General features: G+C 47.1%; 1 protein-coding gene across 1 annotated transcript in view; it reads right to left on the bottom strand.

Moving 5' to 3' along the window:
- Positions 1-5679: 5679 nt before the first annotated feature.
- Positions 5680-17633, bottom strand: part of PCP4 (Purkinje cell protein 4) — a 68282-nt gene continuing 56328 nt past the window's right edge. Inside the window, exon 3 of the mRNA XM_006076938.4 lies at positions 5680-6091. Within this exon, the coding sequence (XP_006077000.1) occupies positions 5964-6091 (128 nt within the window). The 3' untranslated portion in view covers positions 5680-5963. The remainder of the gene's footprint in view (positions 6092-17633) is intronic.

Here is a 17633-nt window from a genome sequence, read left to right as displayed (position 1 = left end):
ACAAGAGATGGCAAGAGTGAATGTTGACATTCTAGGAATCAGCGAACTCAAACGGACTGGAATGGGTGAATTTAACTCAGATGACCATTATCTCTACTACTGCGGGCAGGAATCCCTCAGAAGAAATGGAGTGGCCATCATGGTCAACAAAAGAGTCCAAAATGCAGTACTTGCATGCAATCTCAAAAACGACAGAATGATCTCTGTTCGTTTCCAAGGCAAACCATTCAATATCACAGTAATCCAAGTCTATGCCCTGATGAGTAATGCTGAAGAAGCTGAAGTTGAATGGTTCTATGAAGACCTACAAGACCTTTTAGAACTAACACCCAAAAAAGATGTCCTTTTCATTATAGGGGACTGGAATGCAAAAGTAGGAAGTCAAGAAACACCTGGAGTAACAGGCAAATTTGGCGTTGGAATACGGAATGAAGCAGGGCAAAGACTAACAGAGTTTTGCCAAGAAAATGCACTGGTCATAACAAACACTCTCTTCCAACAACACAAGAGAAGACTCTATACATGGACATCACCAGATGGTCAACACTGAAATCAGATTGACTATATTCTTTGCAGCCAAAGATGGAGAAGCTCTATACAGTCAGCAAAAACAAGACCCAGAGCTGACTGTGGCTCAGCCCATGAACTCCTTATTGCCAAATTCAGACTTAAATTGAAGAAAGTAGGGAAAACCACTAGACCATTCAGGTATGACCTAAATCAAATCCCTTATGATTATACAGTGGAAGTGAGAAATAGATTTAAGGGCCTAGATCTGATAGATAGAGTGCCTGATGAACTATGGAATGAGGTTCCTGACATTGTACAGGAGACAGGGATCAAGACCATTCCCATAGAAAAGAAATGCAAAAAAGCAAAATGGCTGTCTGGGGAGGCCTTACAAATAGCTGTGAAAAGAAGAGAAGCGAAAAGCAAAGGAGAAAAGGAAAGATATATGTATCTGAATGCAGAGTTCCAAAGAATAGCAAGAAGAGATAAGAAAGCCTTCCTCAGCAATCAATGCAAAGAAATAGAGGAGAACAACAGAATGGGAAAGACTAGGGATCTCTTCAAGAAAATCAGAGATACCAAAGGAACATTTCATGCAAAGATGGGCTCGATAAAGGACAGAAATTGTATGGACATAAAAGAAGCAGAAGATATTAAGAAGAGATGGCAAGAATACACAGAAGAACTGTACAAAAAAGATCTTCATGACCCAGATAATCACGATGGTGTGATCACTCATCTAGAGCCAGACATCCTGGAATGTGACGTCAAGTGGGCCTTGGAAAGCATCACTATGAACAAAGCTAGTGGAGGTGATGAAATTCCAGTTGAGCTCTTCCAAATCCTGAAAGATGATGCTGTGAAAGTGCTGCACTCAATATGCCAGCAAATCTGGAAAACTCAGCAGTGGCCACAGGACTGGAAAAGGTCAGTTTTCATTCCAATCCCAAAGAAAGGCAATGCCAAAGAATGCTCAAACCACCGCACAATTGCACTCATCTCACATGCTAGTAAAGTAATGCTCAAAATTCTCCAAGCCAGGCTTCAGCAATACGTGAACCGTGAACTTCCTGATGTTCAAGCTGGTTTTAGAAAAGGCAGAGGAACCAGAGATCAAATTGCCAACATCCGCTGGATCATGGAAAAAGCAAGAGAGTTCCAGAGAAACATCTATTTCTGCTTTATTGACTATGCCAAAGCCTTTGACTGTGTGGATCACAATAAACTGTGGGAAATTCTGAAAGAGATGGGAATACCAGACCACCTGATCTGCCTCTTGAGAAATTTGTATGCAGGTCAGGAAGCAACAGTTAGAACTGGACATGGAACAACAGACTGGTTCCAAATAGGAAAAGGAGTCATCAAGGCTGTATATTGTCACCCTGTTTATTTAACTTATATGGAGAGTACATCATGAGAAACGCTGGACTGGAAGAAACACAAGCTGGAATCAAGATTGCCGGGAGAAATATCAATAACCTCAGATATGCAGATGACACCACCCTTATGGCAGAAAGTGAAGAGGAACTAAAAAGCCTCTTGATGAAAGTTAAAGTGGAGAGTGAAAAAGTTGGCTTAAAGCTCAACATTCAGAAAACGAAGATCATGGCATCAGGTCCCACCACTTCATGGGAAATAGATGGGGAAACAGTGGAAACAGTGTCAGACTTTATTTTTCTGGGCTCCAAAATCACTGCAGATGGTGACTGCAGCCATGAAATTAAAAGACGCTTACTCCTTGGAAGGAAAGTTATGACCAACCTAGATAGCATGTTCAAAAGCCGAGACATTACTTTGCCAACAAAGGTTCGTCTAGTCAAGGCTATGGTTTTTCCTGTGGTCATGTATGGATGTGAGGGTTGGACTGTGAAGAAGGCTGAGCACCAAAGAATTGATGCTTTTGAACTGTGGTGTTGGAGAAGACTCTTGAGAGTCCCTTGGACTGCAAGGTGATCCAACCAGTCCATTCTGAAGGAGATCAGCCCTGGGATTTCTTTGGAAGGAATGATGCTGAAGCTGAAACTCCAGTACTTTGGCCACCTCATGTGAAGAGTTGACTCATTGGAAAAGACTCTGATGCTGGGAGGGATTGGGGGCAGGAGGAGAAGGGGATGACAGAGGATGAGATGACTGGATGGCATCACTGACTCAATGGATGTGAGTCTGAGTGAACTCCGGGAGTTGGTGATGGACAGGGAGGCCTGGCGTGCTGCGATTCGTGGGGTCACAAAGAGTCGGACACGACTGAGTGACTGATCTGATCTGAACATTTTCCCATCCACCTTGCCAAGTAGACGTTATCATCACCTGAATGGTATGGAAACAAGCTGCTCAAGGTAGATAGCTTCTTTGTGGTTGCTTGGCTGACCTGTAGGTCAGAAATGAATCTAGTTCCAAGTCCTGCCTCTTGGCTTGCACAAGTTTGAGTACAGAGCATGCTCCTAGGCTAGGGTGTGCTAATCAGAGAACCTTTGTGTCTGCAGAGCTCAGCACCTTCTCCTCCTAGGCCTTGCCCTGACTCTCCTGCACCCGCCTACCACCCACACTATTACGTGGTAGATACAGTAGCTCCCACTATCTTTCGGATGACCACTGTGGGTAGCAATTCCTTAGGAAGACTTCAGTAATTCTCCAAGTTCAGATGAGCTGTCTCTCCTCTGGTCCACTGGAGCACAAATCTCTCCATTTTACTATCTACTTATTGGTGCCTCTTCCCCACCAGTCTGCCACCACCGTGATAGTGCCAAGTACATACATGTACTAGGAGTTCAATAAACATGTGTGAAATGAAATTGACACCACATGTTGCCCCACTGGGATACACCCTGGGAAGGGAAAGTGCCCCTCCTCTCCGTGGTGAACACTGCAGCCTCAGGAGCAGAAATGTCCCCAGAGGATGGAGCCACGAGCCTCTGCTCCTTCCTCTGGCTCTACAAAGCCATAGACCTAGCACACCCAATTCCCATGCAGAGCTGGGCACTTTGGAGTCTCCCCATTGCTGTTGACTGGCATTTCAGACTCTCCTGAATCCACCTGGGAAGTAAATTAAATTCATTCCTGTGACTCATAGGAAGTCAGATACACCCTTGTCCTGTGATTGAACCAAAAAGATGAATCAGAATGCTTGAGGGGCCTCTCCAGCCACCACAGCCCTCACCCCAGCCTCCTCTTTTTGCCTCCATGGGCTTTGTCAGGGCAAAAGGAGTGTTTCCGGTCCAGGAGTCCCTCCCTAGGGCTCCCCACTATGCATGGAGAATCCCCTCTAGGGGGAGCAGCCTCACTATAAAACCAGTTGTTTCTAGATTTCTTTTTTTATTGCATTTTATTTATTTATTTTGGGCCATGCTGGGTCTTCACTGCTACACTGGCTTTTCTCCAGTTGCTGCCAGTGAAAGCTACTCTCTAGTTGTGGTGCTTGGGCTTCTTAATACGGTGGCTTCTCTTATTGCACAGCATGGGCTCTAGATGGGCAGGCTTCAGTAGTCGCAGGCTGTGGGCTCTGTAGTTGTGGCTCCTGGGCTCTAGGGCCTGCAGGACTCAGTAGTTATGGGCGCAATGGGCTTAGTAACTCTGTGGCATGTGGGGTCTTCCCAGACCAGGGATGGAACCCATGTCTCCTGCATTGGTAGCAGATTCCTATCCAGTGCCCCATCAGGGAAGTCTTGTTTCTAGATTTCTCAGAGCCAGAGAGAGTGTTGGCCATCAAGTGCAGGCCCATCTAGTAAGGGGGAACCCCACTTCCTTTATGTGAAACATTCAGAGAATGAAGGCCAATGGGATTTCTGGGAGGACTGGGTGTAGAGGGAATTCATGTGAATGACTCAAACACTTCTTTTTGCTCCCAACTTTCTTCATGTTGGTGCTCCAGGTGACTCCAGAGAAGACAGGGTCCCATTCACAACCCACTATCTTCATGACGCTTTCTATGGAGGGTCCCCTCAATCCACTGTCCTCCTCTCAGTGGGGACCACAGGTTGTCAGGAGCCCTGAGGAGCCCTGGCTGGTTGCTGGGTGATCCACAATGATCCCAACTTGTGCTTCTGTAGTTGGAAACCCATCAGAGGAGCCCAAGTCTCCTAGACCATAACAGCCCCAGAGGGTGTCCAGTAAAAGGGATTTGTGTACACAAGAGAATCAATACATTTGCAGCTGAGTTTTTCAGACAATCTTTCTCAGTCTGTACCTTGGAGACAGTGAGGACCTTGACAGAGGAGCTGTGAGTCATGGCCCTGCCCACTGCTTGCTCCCACCATGCTTTATACACACACACACACACACACACACCACGGTCCCTCCTCTCTCCACTATTCCCCACTCTCTGCCTCCATCCTTGGTTAATTGCTGACAAAGGAAAGAAGCTGACTGGCCCACAGCAGTACCCTGTGCTGCCCCCAAGCATCTCGGGATGAAGACGAGATGCAGCTTCCACATCAGGGTCTCACATGGCAAAGCCCAAACCACACCAGACTTGGGGGCTGGAGGAGCCTGGCTCTCAATTCAGAGGAGTGTCCTCTGCATGTGACAGCCCTCTCCTTCCTGCCTACCCTTTGGGTGTGGGAAGCAATTTATCTGTGAGGTTTGCAGGGGAAGAGATGGGGCTTGAGAGAACCCACAGCTTCTCCCATTTGCAGGATGTGCTAAATAGTCTTAACAGGTGGCAAATTACTACCTGAGGAGTGTAAGGAGTTGGGGAGCAGTGGGCCACCTGGCCATAGAGCCCCACATGAGTGGGGAGAGGCAGGTGAGTGGTGGAATGGCTCTCAATAGTGGGGACATCCCCCCCAGGGCACTGAAATGTGCCTGCTGCCTAAACCTGGGTGACACGCCCAAATAGACCTGTTGCCCTCCCCCTTCAAGTTCTTCTGCATGAGTCACAACTCCCCAAGGAGCCCTCTGATTTTTTGACTCTCCAGGATCCAAGGCTCTAACCCCATGGTAAGAAGAAAATATATTGCCCATCACCAGTCAGTGGTTAGAACTCTCCAAACTAGACAGGCACAGCTGAGCACACATCTCCCATTCTCAGCAGGAAAACTGCTCACAGAAAGCACCGTGTTTCAGCTCTGACTCTTGGAGGGAGAGGAAAATAGGCATCTAGTTTGCAGTCACTTCTAACAGCAGTAACTTTCCAAGTTAATGTAAAAGGGGAGACAGAGGCAGACACTTTAATCACGCATCTTAACTCCATTTTATTACAACATCAAGGAAAATAATTAGTTGCAGGAGGAATGATCCTAGAGATAAACAGAGATTAAGCTGCTCACAATTGCATTATCTACACCTTCCTACAAGGGTATAAATATCAGGGGTCTCCGTGCATGCATTGCGGGACTGCGGTGCACATGGGTATCATGTGATGAGGACTTCTCTTGAGGGCGCTGTTCCTTTTTAATTTCTTGATGGATGATGGCTGAAGGTGGTGTCTCCTGGCAGACTAGGAAGGGACTCTCCCGCTAAGACTGGGACCCGGCCTTTTTCTTCTGGAATTTTCTGAACTGAGACTGGATGGCCACTGCCGCTCGTTCTGTCTCTGGCGCATCCATGTCGATGTCAAATTCCTCTTGAACCTTCTTCTGCCCATCTGGAGCAAGAAAAATACAAACAGAAGGTGATCACTGAGCAGTGAGGAGGAAGACAGCGGCTCTGGATCAAGCCAGGCTCCAGGCACCACATAGCACCTCCCCCAGCACAAGACCTAATTTGCAAAGTACAAGCCAGTGGAGCATGTCCTGGGCTTCCTCAGAGCTCAGAAGCAGCCGTCTTCTGACTCCCTAGTCCTACCCCTGCCAGGGAGGAATGAGGAAAATCAGAAACACAGTCTCAGCGTCGTGGATACTTTCTGTACCAGTCTCTGTTCCTTGGGGCCCCGTTTAACATCGGGATTAACATATAGACTACTATATATAAAATAGTGTTTCCCTGGTAGCTCAGTTGGTAAAGACTTCACCAGCAATACAGGAGACCCACGTTTGATCCCTGGACCTGAAAGACTCCCTGGAGAAGGAAATGGCAACCCACTCCAGTATTCTTGCCTGGAAAATCCCATGAACAGAGAAGCCTGGCGGGCTACAGTCCATGAGGTCTCAAGAGTCGAGCACAACTTAGTGACCAAACCACCATATATAAAGTAAGTGACAAGGACCTACTATATAGCACAGGGAACTCTACTGAACATCTTGCAATAACCTATAATGGAAAAGAATCTGAAAAAGAATATGCATATACGTGTATGTGTTTGTACTTTGCTGTACACCGAAACAAGCGCAGTAATGTAAATTAACTACTTCAATTAAAAAAACTTAAAACACTAACAGTGCTATTATTTTCCTCTGCTTTCTCATGTAGATACAATTTTTTTCTTTTTTTATATTTTTACTGATTTGTATTTATTTTTTATCTTTGGTTATATTTATTTCTAATTGATTGCTAATTGCTTTACAATATTGGTTTGATTTCTGTCATATATCAACATGAATTAGCCATAGGTGTACATATGTTCCCCTCCTTCTTGAACCTTCTGAGATACAATAATGGCAACCCACTCCAGTAGTCTTGCCTGGAGAATCCCAAGGACAGAGGAGCCTGGTGGGCTGCCGTCTATGGGGTCGCACAGAGTCGGACACGACTGAAGTGACTTAGCAGCACAGCTAATGGACCCAGTGGTAGCTTTTGCTCAGAACAGCTCCAACTAACAGAGGCACTGAGCTTTTACACACACACGTGAGATTTACTGACTGAATGAGGGCTTCTGTTTCTACCATTGTCACGGATGGATGATATCATCCAACCTTCACAATCAAGCTGGACTCCTACATCTTAACAATTTGTTTCAAAGATGTAGGCTTCGCATTTGTTTGCTGTGTCAGTGGGCTGAACTCATTCACAGTTAAGATCCTTGAATAGGATCGGTGCCACAGTGAAGTGATCACCTATGTTGGGGCTCCCTTTGTGCTGTGTACATTTCTAGCCAAATATAAGAAAAATAAATCAACAAACCCTCTAGTCACAGAAGGGAAGAATTGTTAATACTCCTTCAGTTTAGTGACAGCTGATCATCAGACTCATCAAAGGCACTATTTTTTAATGGAGACATAAGGACCCACCCCAGACTCAGGCTGCCTCTTCACAGCCACAGCGGAAGCACTCCTTCAAACAAGACCAAGTTAGAGTAATCAGCATCCCTGGGCAGAGGGTCAGACAGCCCTACTTTCTAAAAAAATGCCCTCGGGTGATTTCCAGATGCAGCCAGGGTTGAGATCCAGCTACTTGGCTTAAGATGAAGTAACAAATAAGGCCCTGGGGTTAACTCCTGAAAGAACTGGAGGCAGAACCCCCCCCCCCCCACTCAGCACCTGGGCTGAGAACATCCCTGCCATCTGGGCTCACGCCTGGAGCAGAGGTCAGGACAGCGTGTGGAGCACATCCAGCTTGGGGGTGGAGAGCGGGCAGCACTGGAGGCAGGACAGGATGCCCAGGGAGCACTGCCAGGGCTTTACCCCTTGACCGTATCACCAGCATCCTGAGTTCATCACTTAACCTGAGTGTGGTCCAGCCCTTCTCCATCTGTCTTACTTTGTGCCCTTGGATGACAGTATTCAGTCAGCATCCCCAGCACAGAGGGTCAAGGACACTGGGGTTATGTGCAAGTGACACAGGTTCCTTCTTTCCTGCTTACTCTGTTCTGTTTTCTCTCTCTCATAGATAGATAGATAATGTTAGATGACAGTTTAGATAGATGGATAGATAAATAAATAGATATGATAGATGAAATAGACATCTGTGTTCAGTCGCTCAGTCATTTCCAACTCTTTGTGACCCCAACTGTAGCCTGCCAGCCTCCTCTATCCATGGAATTCTCCAGGCAAGAATACTGGAGTGGGTTGCCATTTCCTCCTGCAGGGGATCTTTCCAAACCAGAGATCAAACCTTCGTCTCTTGTATTGGCAGGAAGATTGTTTACCACTGAGCCACCTAGGAAGCCCATAGATTAGATAGATAGCAATAGATAGAAAGACTAGGTAGGTAGATGAGAGAGAGAGAGACGTGTCTGGTTGCATAACTTTTCCTTTGCAGATCCTTAAGCAGGCTCCCTCAGTTTTCTCAGAGATCAAGCAGGTTGTGCCCAGAGCCCTCCAATCCCACCTCCATCTGGGAGGAGAAAATGCTGGCTTTGAAAGCCTTACTGGACTGATTGGTCCATGACCCAAATCAGTAAAATTGTTTCCCTCTGTCTCAGATTGACCACCGAGATTTTGAGCAGCCTGATGGCCACGGATTATTTGAGAGTGATATTTTTTTAACCCATGAGACCCCAGATGATACAGAGAATCATGGGATTGTCTCTTACTGCATTGGGTAGCCATCCACATTTTAATCCCCACTCCAAGCCCCTTTCTTCAGAGATTCTCTAAGGAGCAGAAACATCAGGAAGGATAGGAGTTTCCTGAGGCTCAAATTCATGCTTTAAAAACATTCACTAAGGTTATCACAGGCTTCGCAGGTGGCTCAGTGGGAAGAAGCTGCCTGCCAATGTAGGAGATGTGGATTCCATCCCTGGGTCGGGGAGATCCCCTGGAGAAGGGAATGGCTATCCACTCCAGTATTCTTGCCTGGGAAATCCCATGGACAGAGGAGCCTTGTGGGCTACAGTCCACAGGGTTGCAAAAGAGCTGGACTTAGCAACTAAACAAAAACAAAAATGATTATCACAAGAGCGTGTGACTGGAGCGCAAGCATCTCTCAAACCAGCGCATGATGGCTCCAGCTCGTCTGTCCTCGGCAGAGAGCAGAAGCAGTATCTCGTGCACCGAGAATCATCACTGGATGGTCTGGAGTCCCAGGTGCTTCTCCTCCCAAAGGAACCCTTGTATCTACTGTACCCTGATTGCAGAGGGGGAGAATGAGATCTGACTCAAAAGAAGATGGGAGATTTTCTCTTTCAGAGTTAAAATGCTGCTGCAGCCTGAAGCTTTTGAGCAGCCTGGTTCGTCTTTTCCCTCTTACAATAATGGAAGAAAACAGCAATATTATTTTTTGACACATGATGAATGAAGATGTGGAAAATTATGTATATTTAGGGAATATGTAATGAGACAGTAAGGATGGGTCATAAAAATGGATTTCGCAATTATATCTTCAACTAATATCTTCAGCCAAAGTGATTTATAGATTCCTCTGTCCTTTGAAAAATATTCCAGTGTTTAAAAAAGAAAACCACTGATGTTTCAGGAGTCTTTACTTTGTAGAGTCCAGCATTTCTTGGAGGTCTGCCATAGTTAGTGCTTCAACTGATCTGCCCAGGGATGTGCAAAGTAGGAGGAGGACTCAGATTGTGGTGGAAAAGAAACAATTAGAATTGGTGACACAGGGTTCAATGCAAATGATGTGAGGGCCTGGCAATGGGTCCCTGTCATCCTGGGAGCTAGAAAAAAAAGGAGCTCTAAGCACCCCAGGCTCAGCAGGAGTGAGAGAATGATGGGGAAGGGCAACTGAGGGACCACAGCCAGAGCCCGGTGCCCCCGGCCCTGTGGACATCTCCTCATTGATACCAAGTCTCCCTCCCATGGCCTGGGTGATGGTAACAGTGGAGGGGTGCAGGAGGGCTATATGAAACCTCCCTTTGCCATCACTCCAGGGCAGAAGAGAGATGCCAACCAGCAGCATCAGCTGAAACCCAAAGGTAGGACCTTGGCCTTGCCTGCAGGGGACAGGAAGGGCCCTGGGGGGAGTGGGTTCCCTCCAGGGCACACCGTATCCACTTCCCCTGCATTACTACTCTTCATGGGGCTATTTCTGTCTTATTCTACTCCCTGCTCTACTTCCCGTTTGGTGGTCCATCACCCCATCTGAGCTCCATAAGGGTGGGGACTTCATCCATCTTGCTTCAGCGGCTCACATGGGGCCCAGCACATATCAGACATTCCACAAGTAACCAATGGTTGATTGCAAGTGAGTCCATTGATTGATAAGCCAGGCAGCTGTCCAGTGCAGGCCTTTCATTTCCATGCGGCAGGGAGTCCTCAGCCGCCTCTTCCACCCCAGGGCTCTTAAGGAGGGGTCTGGGCAGCAGGGCAAACAAAGCCTCTGTGGGGCACTGACCCCAGCAGCACAGCAAAAAAGAGGCAAGTTTTCTCTCCTGAATGGAAAATGTGCCAGAACAGTGCCTGTTCCTAGCACCAGTCCAGAGGAATCATGAAAGGAGGTCTCAGGCAGGCAGACGGCACCCCCAGCCTGCTTCGGGGTTGGGCTGACCCTCCCCCAGCCCTCAGACACTCCCACCTCTGATAAGGCTGCCAGCAGAAGCAGGAGTATAGGTCCAGATAAGGGTGGATTGGGGGTGTCTCTGCCTGCTCTGGGACCCTCAGGAAGGTTCCTAGCTTCTCTGAGTCTCAGTTTTCTCATCTCAAAAATGGAGAGGTAAAACTGCTTTTTAAAGAGCCTGCCCTGGGAATTCAGTGTGGCCTAGTGGTTAGGACTCCCAGCCTTCACTGCCATGGCTCGGGTTCCATCCCTGGTCCGGGGACCGATATCCTCCAAGCCAATGTGGCGTGACCAAAAAAAATAAAAAATAGAAACTCCAAGCCTGCTCCACCTAGTCACGAGTGTCATGAGCAAATTCAAGGCTGTGGTGTAAATTAAACTGAGACCCGTTGGTGTGGGGCAGGACTTGCTAAGTCAGCAGAGGATGCAGGCAGTCACATGGTTCTCCGCCTGGCCATCTGCTCAGTGCTGAGACTCATGGATGTTTGGGCCCCAATGCAAAGAGGGAGGGACTGCTTTCCAGCAGGGCCGGCCACGTGACCACCAAACACAGCCAGGCCAGAGCCCCAGGGCATCAGACCCCACCCAGTCTTTGGGGTGGCAGGTGGCATTTGCTGGGCTTGTGTTGGGATGGCCCTCACTCAGCAGGGCAAGGCGCAGAGAGTCCTCCACCTAAAGATGACTTCTGGGTCCTGCGAATACACACCCAGAACAGTAGAAGAGAAAGAGGGCATCAGGCTCTGCACACCTCTCCACCAGGAGGGACAGTAGACTCTGTCAAGCCATGCAGAGGACTGACACCACCCTCATTTCCAGACCTCCCTGCAGATACCCTTCCTCATGTGTCCTCCACCTGCTGCCACTCCATGAAGACCATCTGCCACTCACATCTGCACTGGGTGGGCTGCACCTGGCATTTTTATTTAGAGTCCCGCTGCCTGGAGTGGACAACACACATCCCACCTGGCTCCTGACAGCAGCTTTTGAGCCTGGGCAGGCAGTATTTCACCAGAGCACCATATAAACTGCCCAGGACTGTGAAGTTCTTATCATTTGTTTCTCTCCAGGGTCCTAGAATTTTAGTATTTTTGTGTGTCCTCCAGAAAGGAGTTCTGAAGCTGAATAGGAGAATGGTCAACAGATGATTCATTACAGTCCACTGGTTTGATAAAAAAAGATATTGATTGCCAACTCCCCTCGAGCATGAGAGAAAAACCACCTTCCTGACTGTGGAGCTCAAGAGGTGTGAGCAAGACTCCCCATGAGCCCTTCAGACTTCACCCAAGTGAAGTGGGTCCATTACCTGGACCACCAGGTCTCAGAGACACGAGCAAATCTGAGGAGGTGAGGCTCACAGTCTATCAGCCAAGGCAGCGGCAGTCTCAACTACAGTATCTAACTATCTGTGTCATCCGTCTGTCTGTTCCCATCCATCTTCTCTCTCAGAATGAAAGGCACAGCTGTAAAACCATCCCAAACAATTATACTCTTTTCCCCAGGCAGAAACATCATCAACCAACCAAGGCACAACTCAAAGCACTGTCGATGGCCCCAGTCTGATGAAGAACCAATGCTCCCTGTGGCTCAGACTTCTTCCCTGACCTCCGCACCAGGAAGGAACCTCATTCTATTCAGATTTACACTTTGCATGGCTCTAGACTATCCCTGGTGGCTCAGTAGTAAAGAATCCACCTGCCATTGCAGGAGACACGGGTTTGATCCTTGGGTCAGGAAGATCTCCTAGAGGAGGAAATGGCAACCCACTCCAGTATTTTTGCCTGGAAAATGCCATGGACAGAACAGCCTGGCAAGCTACAGACCATGGGGTCGCAAAGAGTAGGACATGACTTAGCGACTGAAGCAAATAACAAGGTGTTTCTTACACTCTTTTCCTGAAATACAGCCTTCTCCTTGCAGAAACTGAGACAGGGAATGGCCCTGCTGTTTTGCATTTTATTACACCATCAGAGAATTGTTGAGGGAGCCCTTCTTGAAGATGCCGTTGTAATAAGAATCAGTCTTCACCAAGCATTACATGGATTCTCCCTCATAGACATAAGCGGATTTTCTTTTATACATCATTTGATGGCAAATAGAAAATCGAGAATCATAAATATAAAAGGAAGGAACTGTTACCAGGTGAAGACAATCCCAAATAGATACTACAAGCCTCTGATATGGTCATGAAAATCCAGCGAATAGGAAAACGGTTTGAGAGACAAAAATTCCCTTTGTGTGAATTCATCCTGATAAAACACAGATCAGCCCTACAGCCCATCGAAGTTTCTTGGTGAGCAGCCCTATCAACCTGTAGTAGTGTGTTAGTTGCTCAGTCGTGTCTGACTTTGCAACTCCATGGACTGTAGCTGGCCAGGCTCCTCTGTCCATGGGATTCTCCAGGCAAGAATACTGGAGTGGGTTGCCATTTCCTCTTCCAGGGGATCTTTCCAACCCAGGGATGGAACCCGAGGTTCCTGTGTCTCCTGTATTGCAAATGGATTCTTTACCTGCTGAGCCCTTTTAACTGCATCACTCTCTAAAGGGCCTGTATCCAAATACAGCCACATTCTGAGGGATGGTGTGGTGGGGGGCTGGGGGTACAGGGCTTCAGCATCCGAATTTGAGGTCAGACACAATTCAACACATAACAGCACCTGATTTAACTTTGGGGCTCTCTAGGTTTTATTATTTCTTCTGTTACCTATCAATGGGTTTCCCTGGTGGTGCTAGGGCTAAAGAATCTGCCTGCCAATGCAAGAGATATAAGAGATGTGGGTTTGATCTCTGGGTCAGGTAGATCCCCTGGAGGAGGGCATGGCAGCCCACTCCAGTATTCTTGCCTGGAGAATCCCATGGACAGAGAAGCCTGGTGGTCTATGGTGCATGGATCAAACAGAGTTGGACATAACTGAAGCAACTTAGCATGTACCTGTCAATAACAACTTAATTTTTTAATGAAACTATTTATTTTGCATTGGGGTATAACCAGTTAACAAACAAATGTTGAGACAGTTTCAGGTGAACAGCAAAGGGACCCAGCCATACATACACGTGTCCTTTCTCCCCCAAACGCCTCTCCCATCCAGTGCTAGGTTTTAAAGTAGCTTCATGTTGTATGCATTGTCTGGTTTCTTTGGCCAGTTATGAGAGCTGCAGGAAACGTTCATGGTCCTCACTTTACAAAGGCTCAGAGACCATAACCTGCCTCACTGGAGACCACCCGGTGAGTGCTGGCCATGGGCTGATTCAGAATCCAGGTCTTGCTCCAAATCTTCTTCTTATTCCCCCGTGTCTTGTTACCTTGAGTTCCCTAGACTGAGACCAAGATGACAGCCTGCTGTATGGACCAGTTACTGTTGCCCAGGGAGGAAAAAGAAGTCTCAAATAGTCCAAGTCTAAACACATGGTTGGGTCTACCAGTTCAGAAAATCTGTTTACCAGGCAGTCCAGGAGAATTCATATACCAAATTCAGTCATTTGATAAATGGCCCAGAAGGCCTCCTGCAGGCCCGTCACTGTTCCAGGGGCAGGGAGAGAACAGAGGACAAAACCCTGCTCTTCTGGGGAAACAGAAAATAAAAAGGTAAGTGTATAGATAAGCAATAGAATTTCAGAAATTCCTCAAATAAAACAGGGTGCTGAGTGGGAGAGGGAATGTGAATGCTTTAATGTGCCTAGTGGGCCTCTGGGTAGGGCGTCCCAGGTGGCTCAGGGGTAAAGAACCCGCCTGCCAATGCAGGAGACAGGAGACTCAGGTTCGGTCCCTGGGTCAGGAAGATCCCCTGGAGTAAGCGCAACCCACTCCAGTGTTCTTGCCTGGGAAATCCTATGTACAGAGGAGCCTGGTGTGCTACAGTACATGGGGTGACAAAGAGTCAGACACGACTGAAACAACTCAGCAGCAACAAAGGCCTCTGGGAAGGGGACAGGGGAGGCCATCCCCAAAGCTAGCCTCACACTCACTTGCCCAGACAAAAGGAGTGACAAATACACTTTTGGAAAAATTATTCTTCAGTGGTTGAAAAAGTATTCTTCATCCGCGCAGTCCCCATCCAAGTGGCAGACTTCACTCAATTAGCATGAGTTCTTTCAAAATTAAAAAACATGCAGTCATCCAGGGCAAAACAGAGCTATTCAGGGATCCTGCAACAGCTCCGGGTGTGATTTTAAAAGTTTGAAATTCAGCCTCATTCCAAACTATATGAACCCCCACGTTGATCAGAAGAGCTCTTATATTTGTTTCTGAGTTTATGATGATGCAAAGTCATTGCCTAGAGATACTGGCAGTAATTCATGAGCACAGGGGCTTGTGTATACACACACACATACACACACACACAGAGATGCAAAGTCTTTCGTTTACACATTTATAACCCTCCATATTTTTGGATTTATTTTAGAGAAACAAATTACCTCCTAAGGCCTAATCCCCTAGATCAGAAATTTGCACATAAGCAGTAAATTGGGATATAATTGTCCTGAGTGGGAGTTTGCCTTGATTAGGAGGCAAAGCACAGAGCGTACTATAAAAGAACCTAAATTTTAGTACGCCATCAAGAAATAACAGTCATTTAACTTAAGTATGCCTTGCAAATGGGGTATTTTAATGCCAAGTTTCTTAGAATGTCCTACCTTCTTTCAAAGTGTAATGTTAACTGGGAAAGAATTAACATCTGTCAGTTGGGCTGCCCTTGATACACAGAGACTGTACTTGGGCTCCGGAGGCCTCTGAACCGGCCACTAACCTTCTCCAGCACCAGGGCTACAGAGTGACCCAGGACAGCTAAGGTGCCTTCCTTCATCAGGACCAAAACCCAGCCCTCCAGGCAGGGAAAACAGAGCCACAAATAAGAAAAGCAAGAATTGGGATTTTTATCCCTTAAGCCTCAAATTGGATCAAAATACACCCAGAGAACAAGGCAGCTAGTAGAGAAAAGGTCAGCTCCTCTCGAGGAAAAAAAATAGTAATAAAGATAAATTAGTATACCTAGTTCATCACAATGCTGGCACAAAGCATCCTATGAAACGCTAATAAAAACAAAGACAACACGTTTTTTAAAAGCTGGAAATGAGCACGAAGAGGCTCCAGCTTCCTCAGCCAGTTGTTCCCGAGTTAAAACAGAGTCTCCCTTGCTGGGCAGCAGAGTGGAATGCGGCAAGCCAGCTCCGAGCTTCGGGCCATTTCTTGCTTCTGCCTGCTGGCTCGGGATTTATTGAACAGGGGCTGCTGGCGCGGAGAATTGCAATTTTCCAGGTCTCTGCTAAGCGGCAGAGATTAATGAGCAGGGTCAGGCATTAGTGGCAGCAGGCAAGGGGGGCGCTTTCTGCATTCACCATGTTCCCTCTCGCATCAAATGAAAACACGATTCTCATTTTTCCTAACTTTTCCATTACCAAATCAGCATCCTTCTGGTCCTTACAGCTTTTTGCAAGAGAAAGAAATTCTCTTTTGCCCTAAAATAGAGGCATTTTGAATCCCACAGTCTCCAATGCTCACCTCAGGCTTTGGTGGATGCAAAGCTCCCCCCACTCCCTCCTTTCTCTTGATCTCATTATCTAATTTCTCTGACCCCTACCTGGATGCACCTTGCTCAGATAAGATTACTCCCAAGCTGTGGCATTTAGGTAATCAAATAAGTGCACATCTGTGGGACTCAATGGAAAAGAATAAGCACTGGTGAGATAAAAAATTTCCCCAAACTCATTAAGTCTAGGAAGAGAAAAACAAAACAAAACAAAACAAAATAATATAAATATTGTTGAAAACAGTTTTTCTATTGGAAAGGCAAACTCAGTTCCTATTTGCCTTAGTCTGCTTAGGGCTGCCACAACAAACTACCACAGTCAGTGCGGCTTAAATGGCAGACATTTATTTGTTCCCACTCCTGGAGGCTGGAAGTCCAGGGTCAAGGTGTCCACAGGCTTGGGTCCTCCGAGCTCTCTGCCTGGCACACAGATGGCCGTCTTCTCCCCGGGTCTTCACACGCTCATCCCTCTGTGTATCTGTGTCCTGATTTCTTCTTATAAGGACAGCAGACATCTTGGATGAAGGCCCACCCTGATGACCTCATTTTACCTTAATTACCTCTTTAAAGGCCATATTTCTAAATATAGTCACATACGAGGCACCAGGGCTTAGGGCTTCAACAGAGGCATTTGAGGAGGACACATAATTCAGCCCGTGACACTGGCCAGAATGCCTACATTTCCTAGCATAAAAATAAAGAAAGCCTGATGAGTTACAATGAGAAACAGCTTCACTAAAGAAGCCTCAGATTCAAATCCCAGCTGACTCTGTGTGGTCAGATTTGCCTTTCTGGGATTCACATCCTCCCCTGTGTTTGAAACGGGGATAATAGTAAATGGAGGCTTGTTTCTCTCACAAGATATTTGCCAGAGTGTACCATGCTGCTTCATAATTTGAAAGACAAATGCAGGGTTATTCCCCGGTGGTAATAGATGGGGGCCTGCGGACTGGCTCACCCAGCACCCCTCCTGCCACCTCTTCCTTCCACCACAGGTGTCCTGGGAGTAGAATTCTGCTGCCCAGGTGTTGTTGTTTAGTCACTAAGTCTAGGTGTGCACTCGTGAGTGTGCAGGCATGCATGCGTGTGTGCTCAGTTGTGTCCGACTCTTTGCAACCTCATAGACTGTAGCCCACCAGGCTTCTCTGTCCATGGAATTTTCCAGGCAAGAATACTGGAGTGGGTTGCCATTTCCTACTCCAGGGAATCTTCCCGACGCAGGGATCAAACCCATGTCTCCTGCACTGACAGGCAGATTCTTACCATTGTGCCAAGTGGTAAGCCCTAAGTCCAGGTGTAAGGCCAGTCAAACAGGTGCAGTGTGGCAGGATCTGAGAA

Source organism: Bubalus bubalis, chromosome 1 (assembly GCF_019923935.1).
Source record: "Bubalus bubalis isolate 160015118507 breed Murrah chromosome 1, NDDB_SH_1, whole genome shotgun sequence".
In the NCBI taxonomy this organism is placed as follows: domain Eukaryota; kingdom Metazoa; phylum Chordata; class Mammalia; order Artiodactyla; family Bovidae; genus Bubalus; species Bubalus bubalis.
This window is presented reverse-complemented; position numbering and strand designations above follow the sequence as displayed.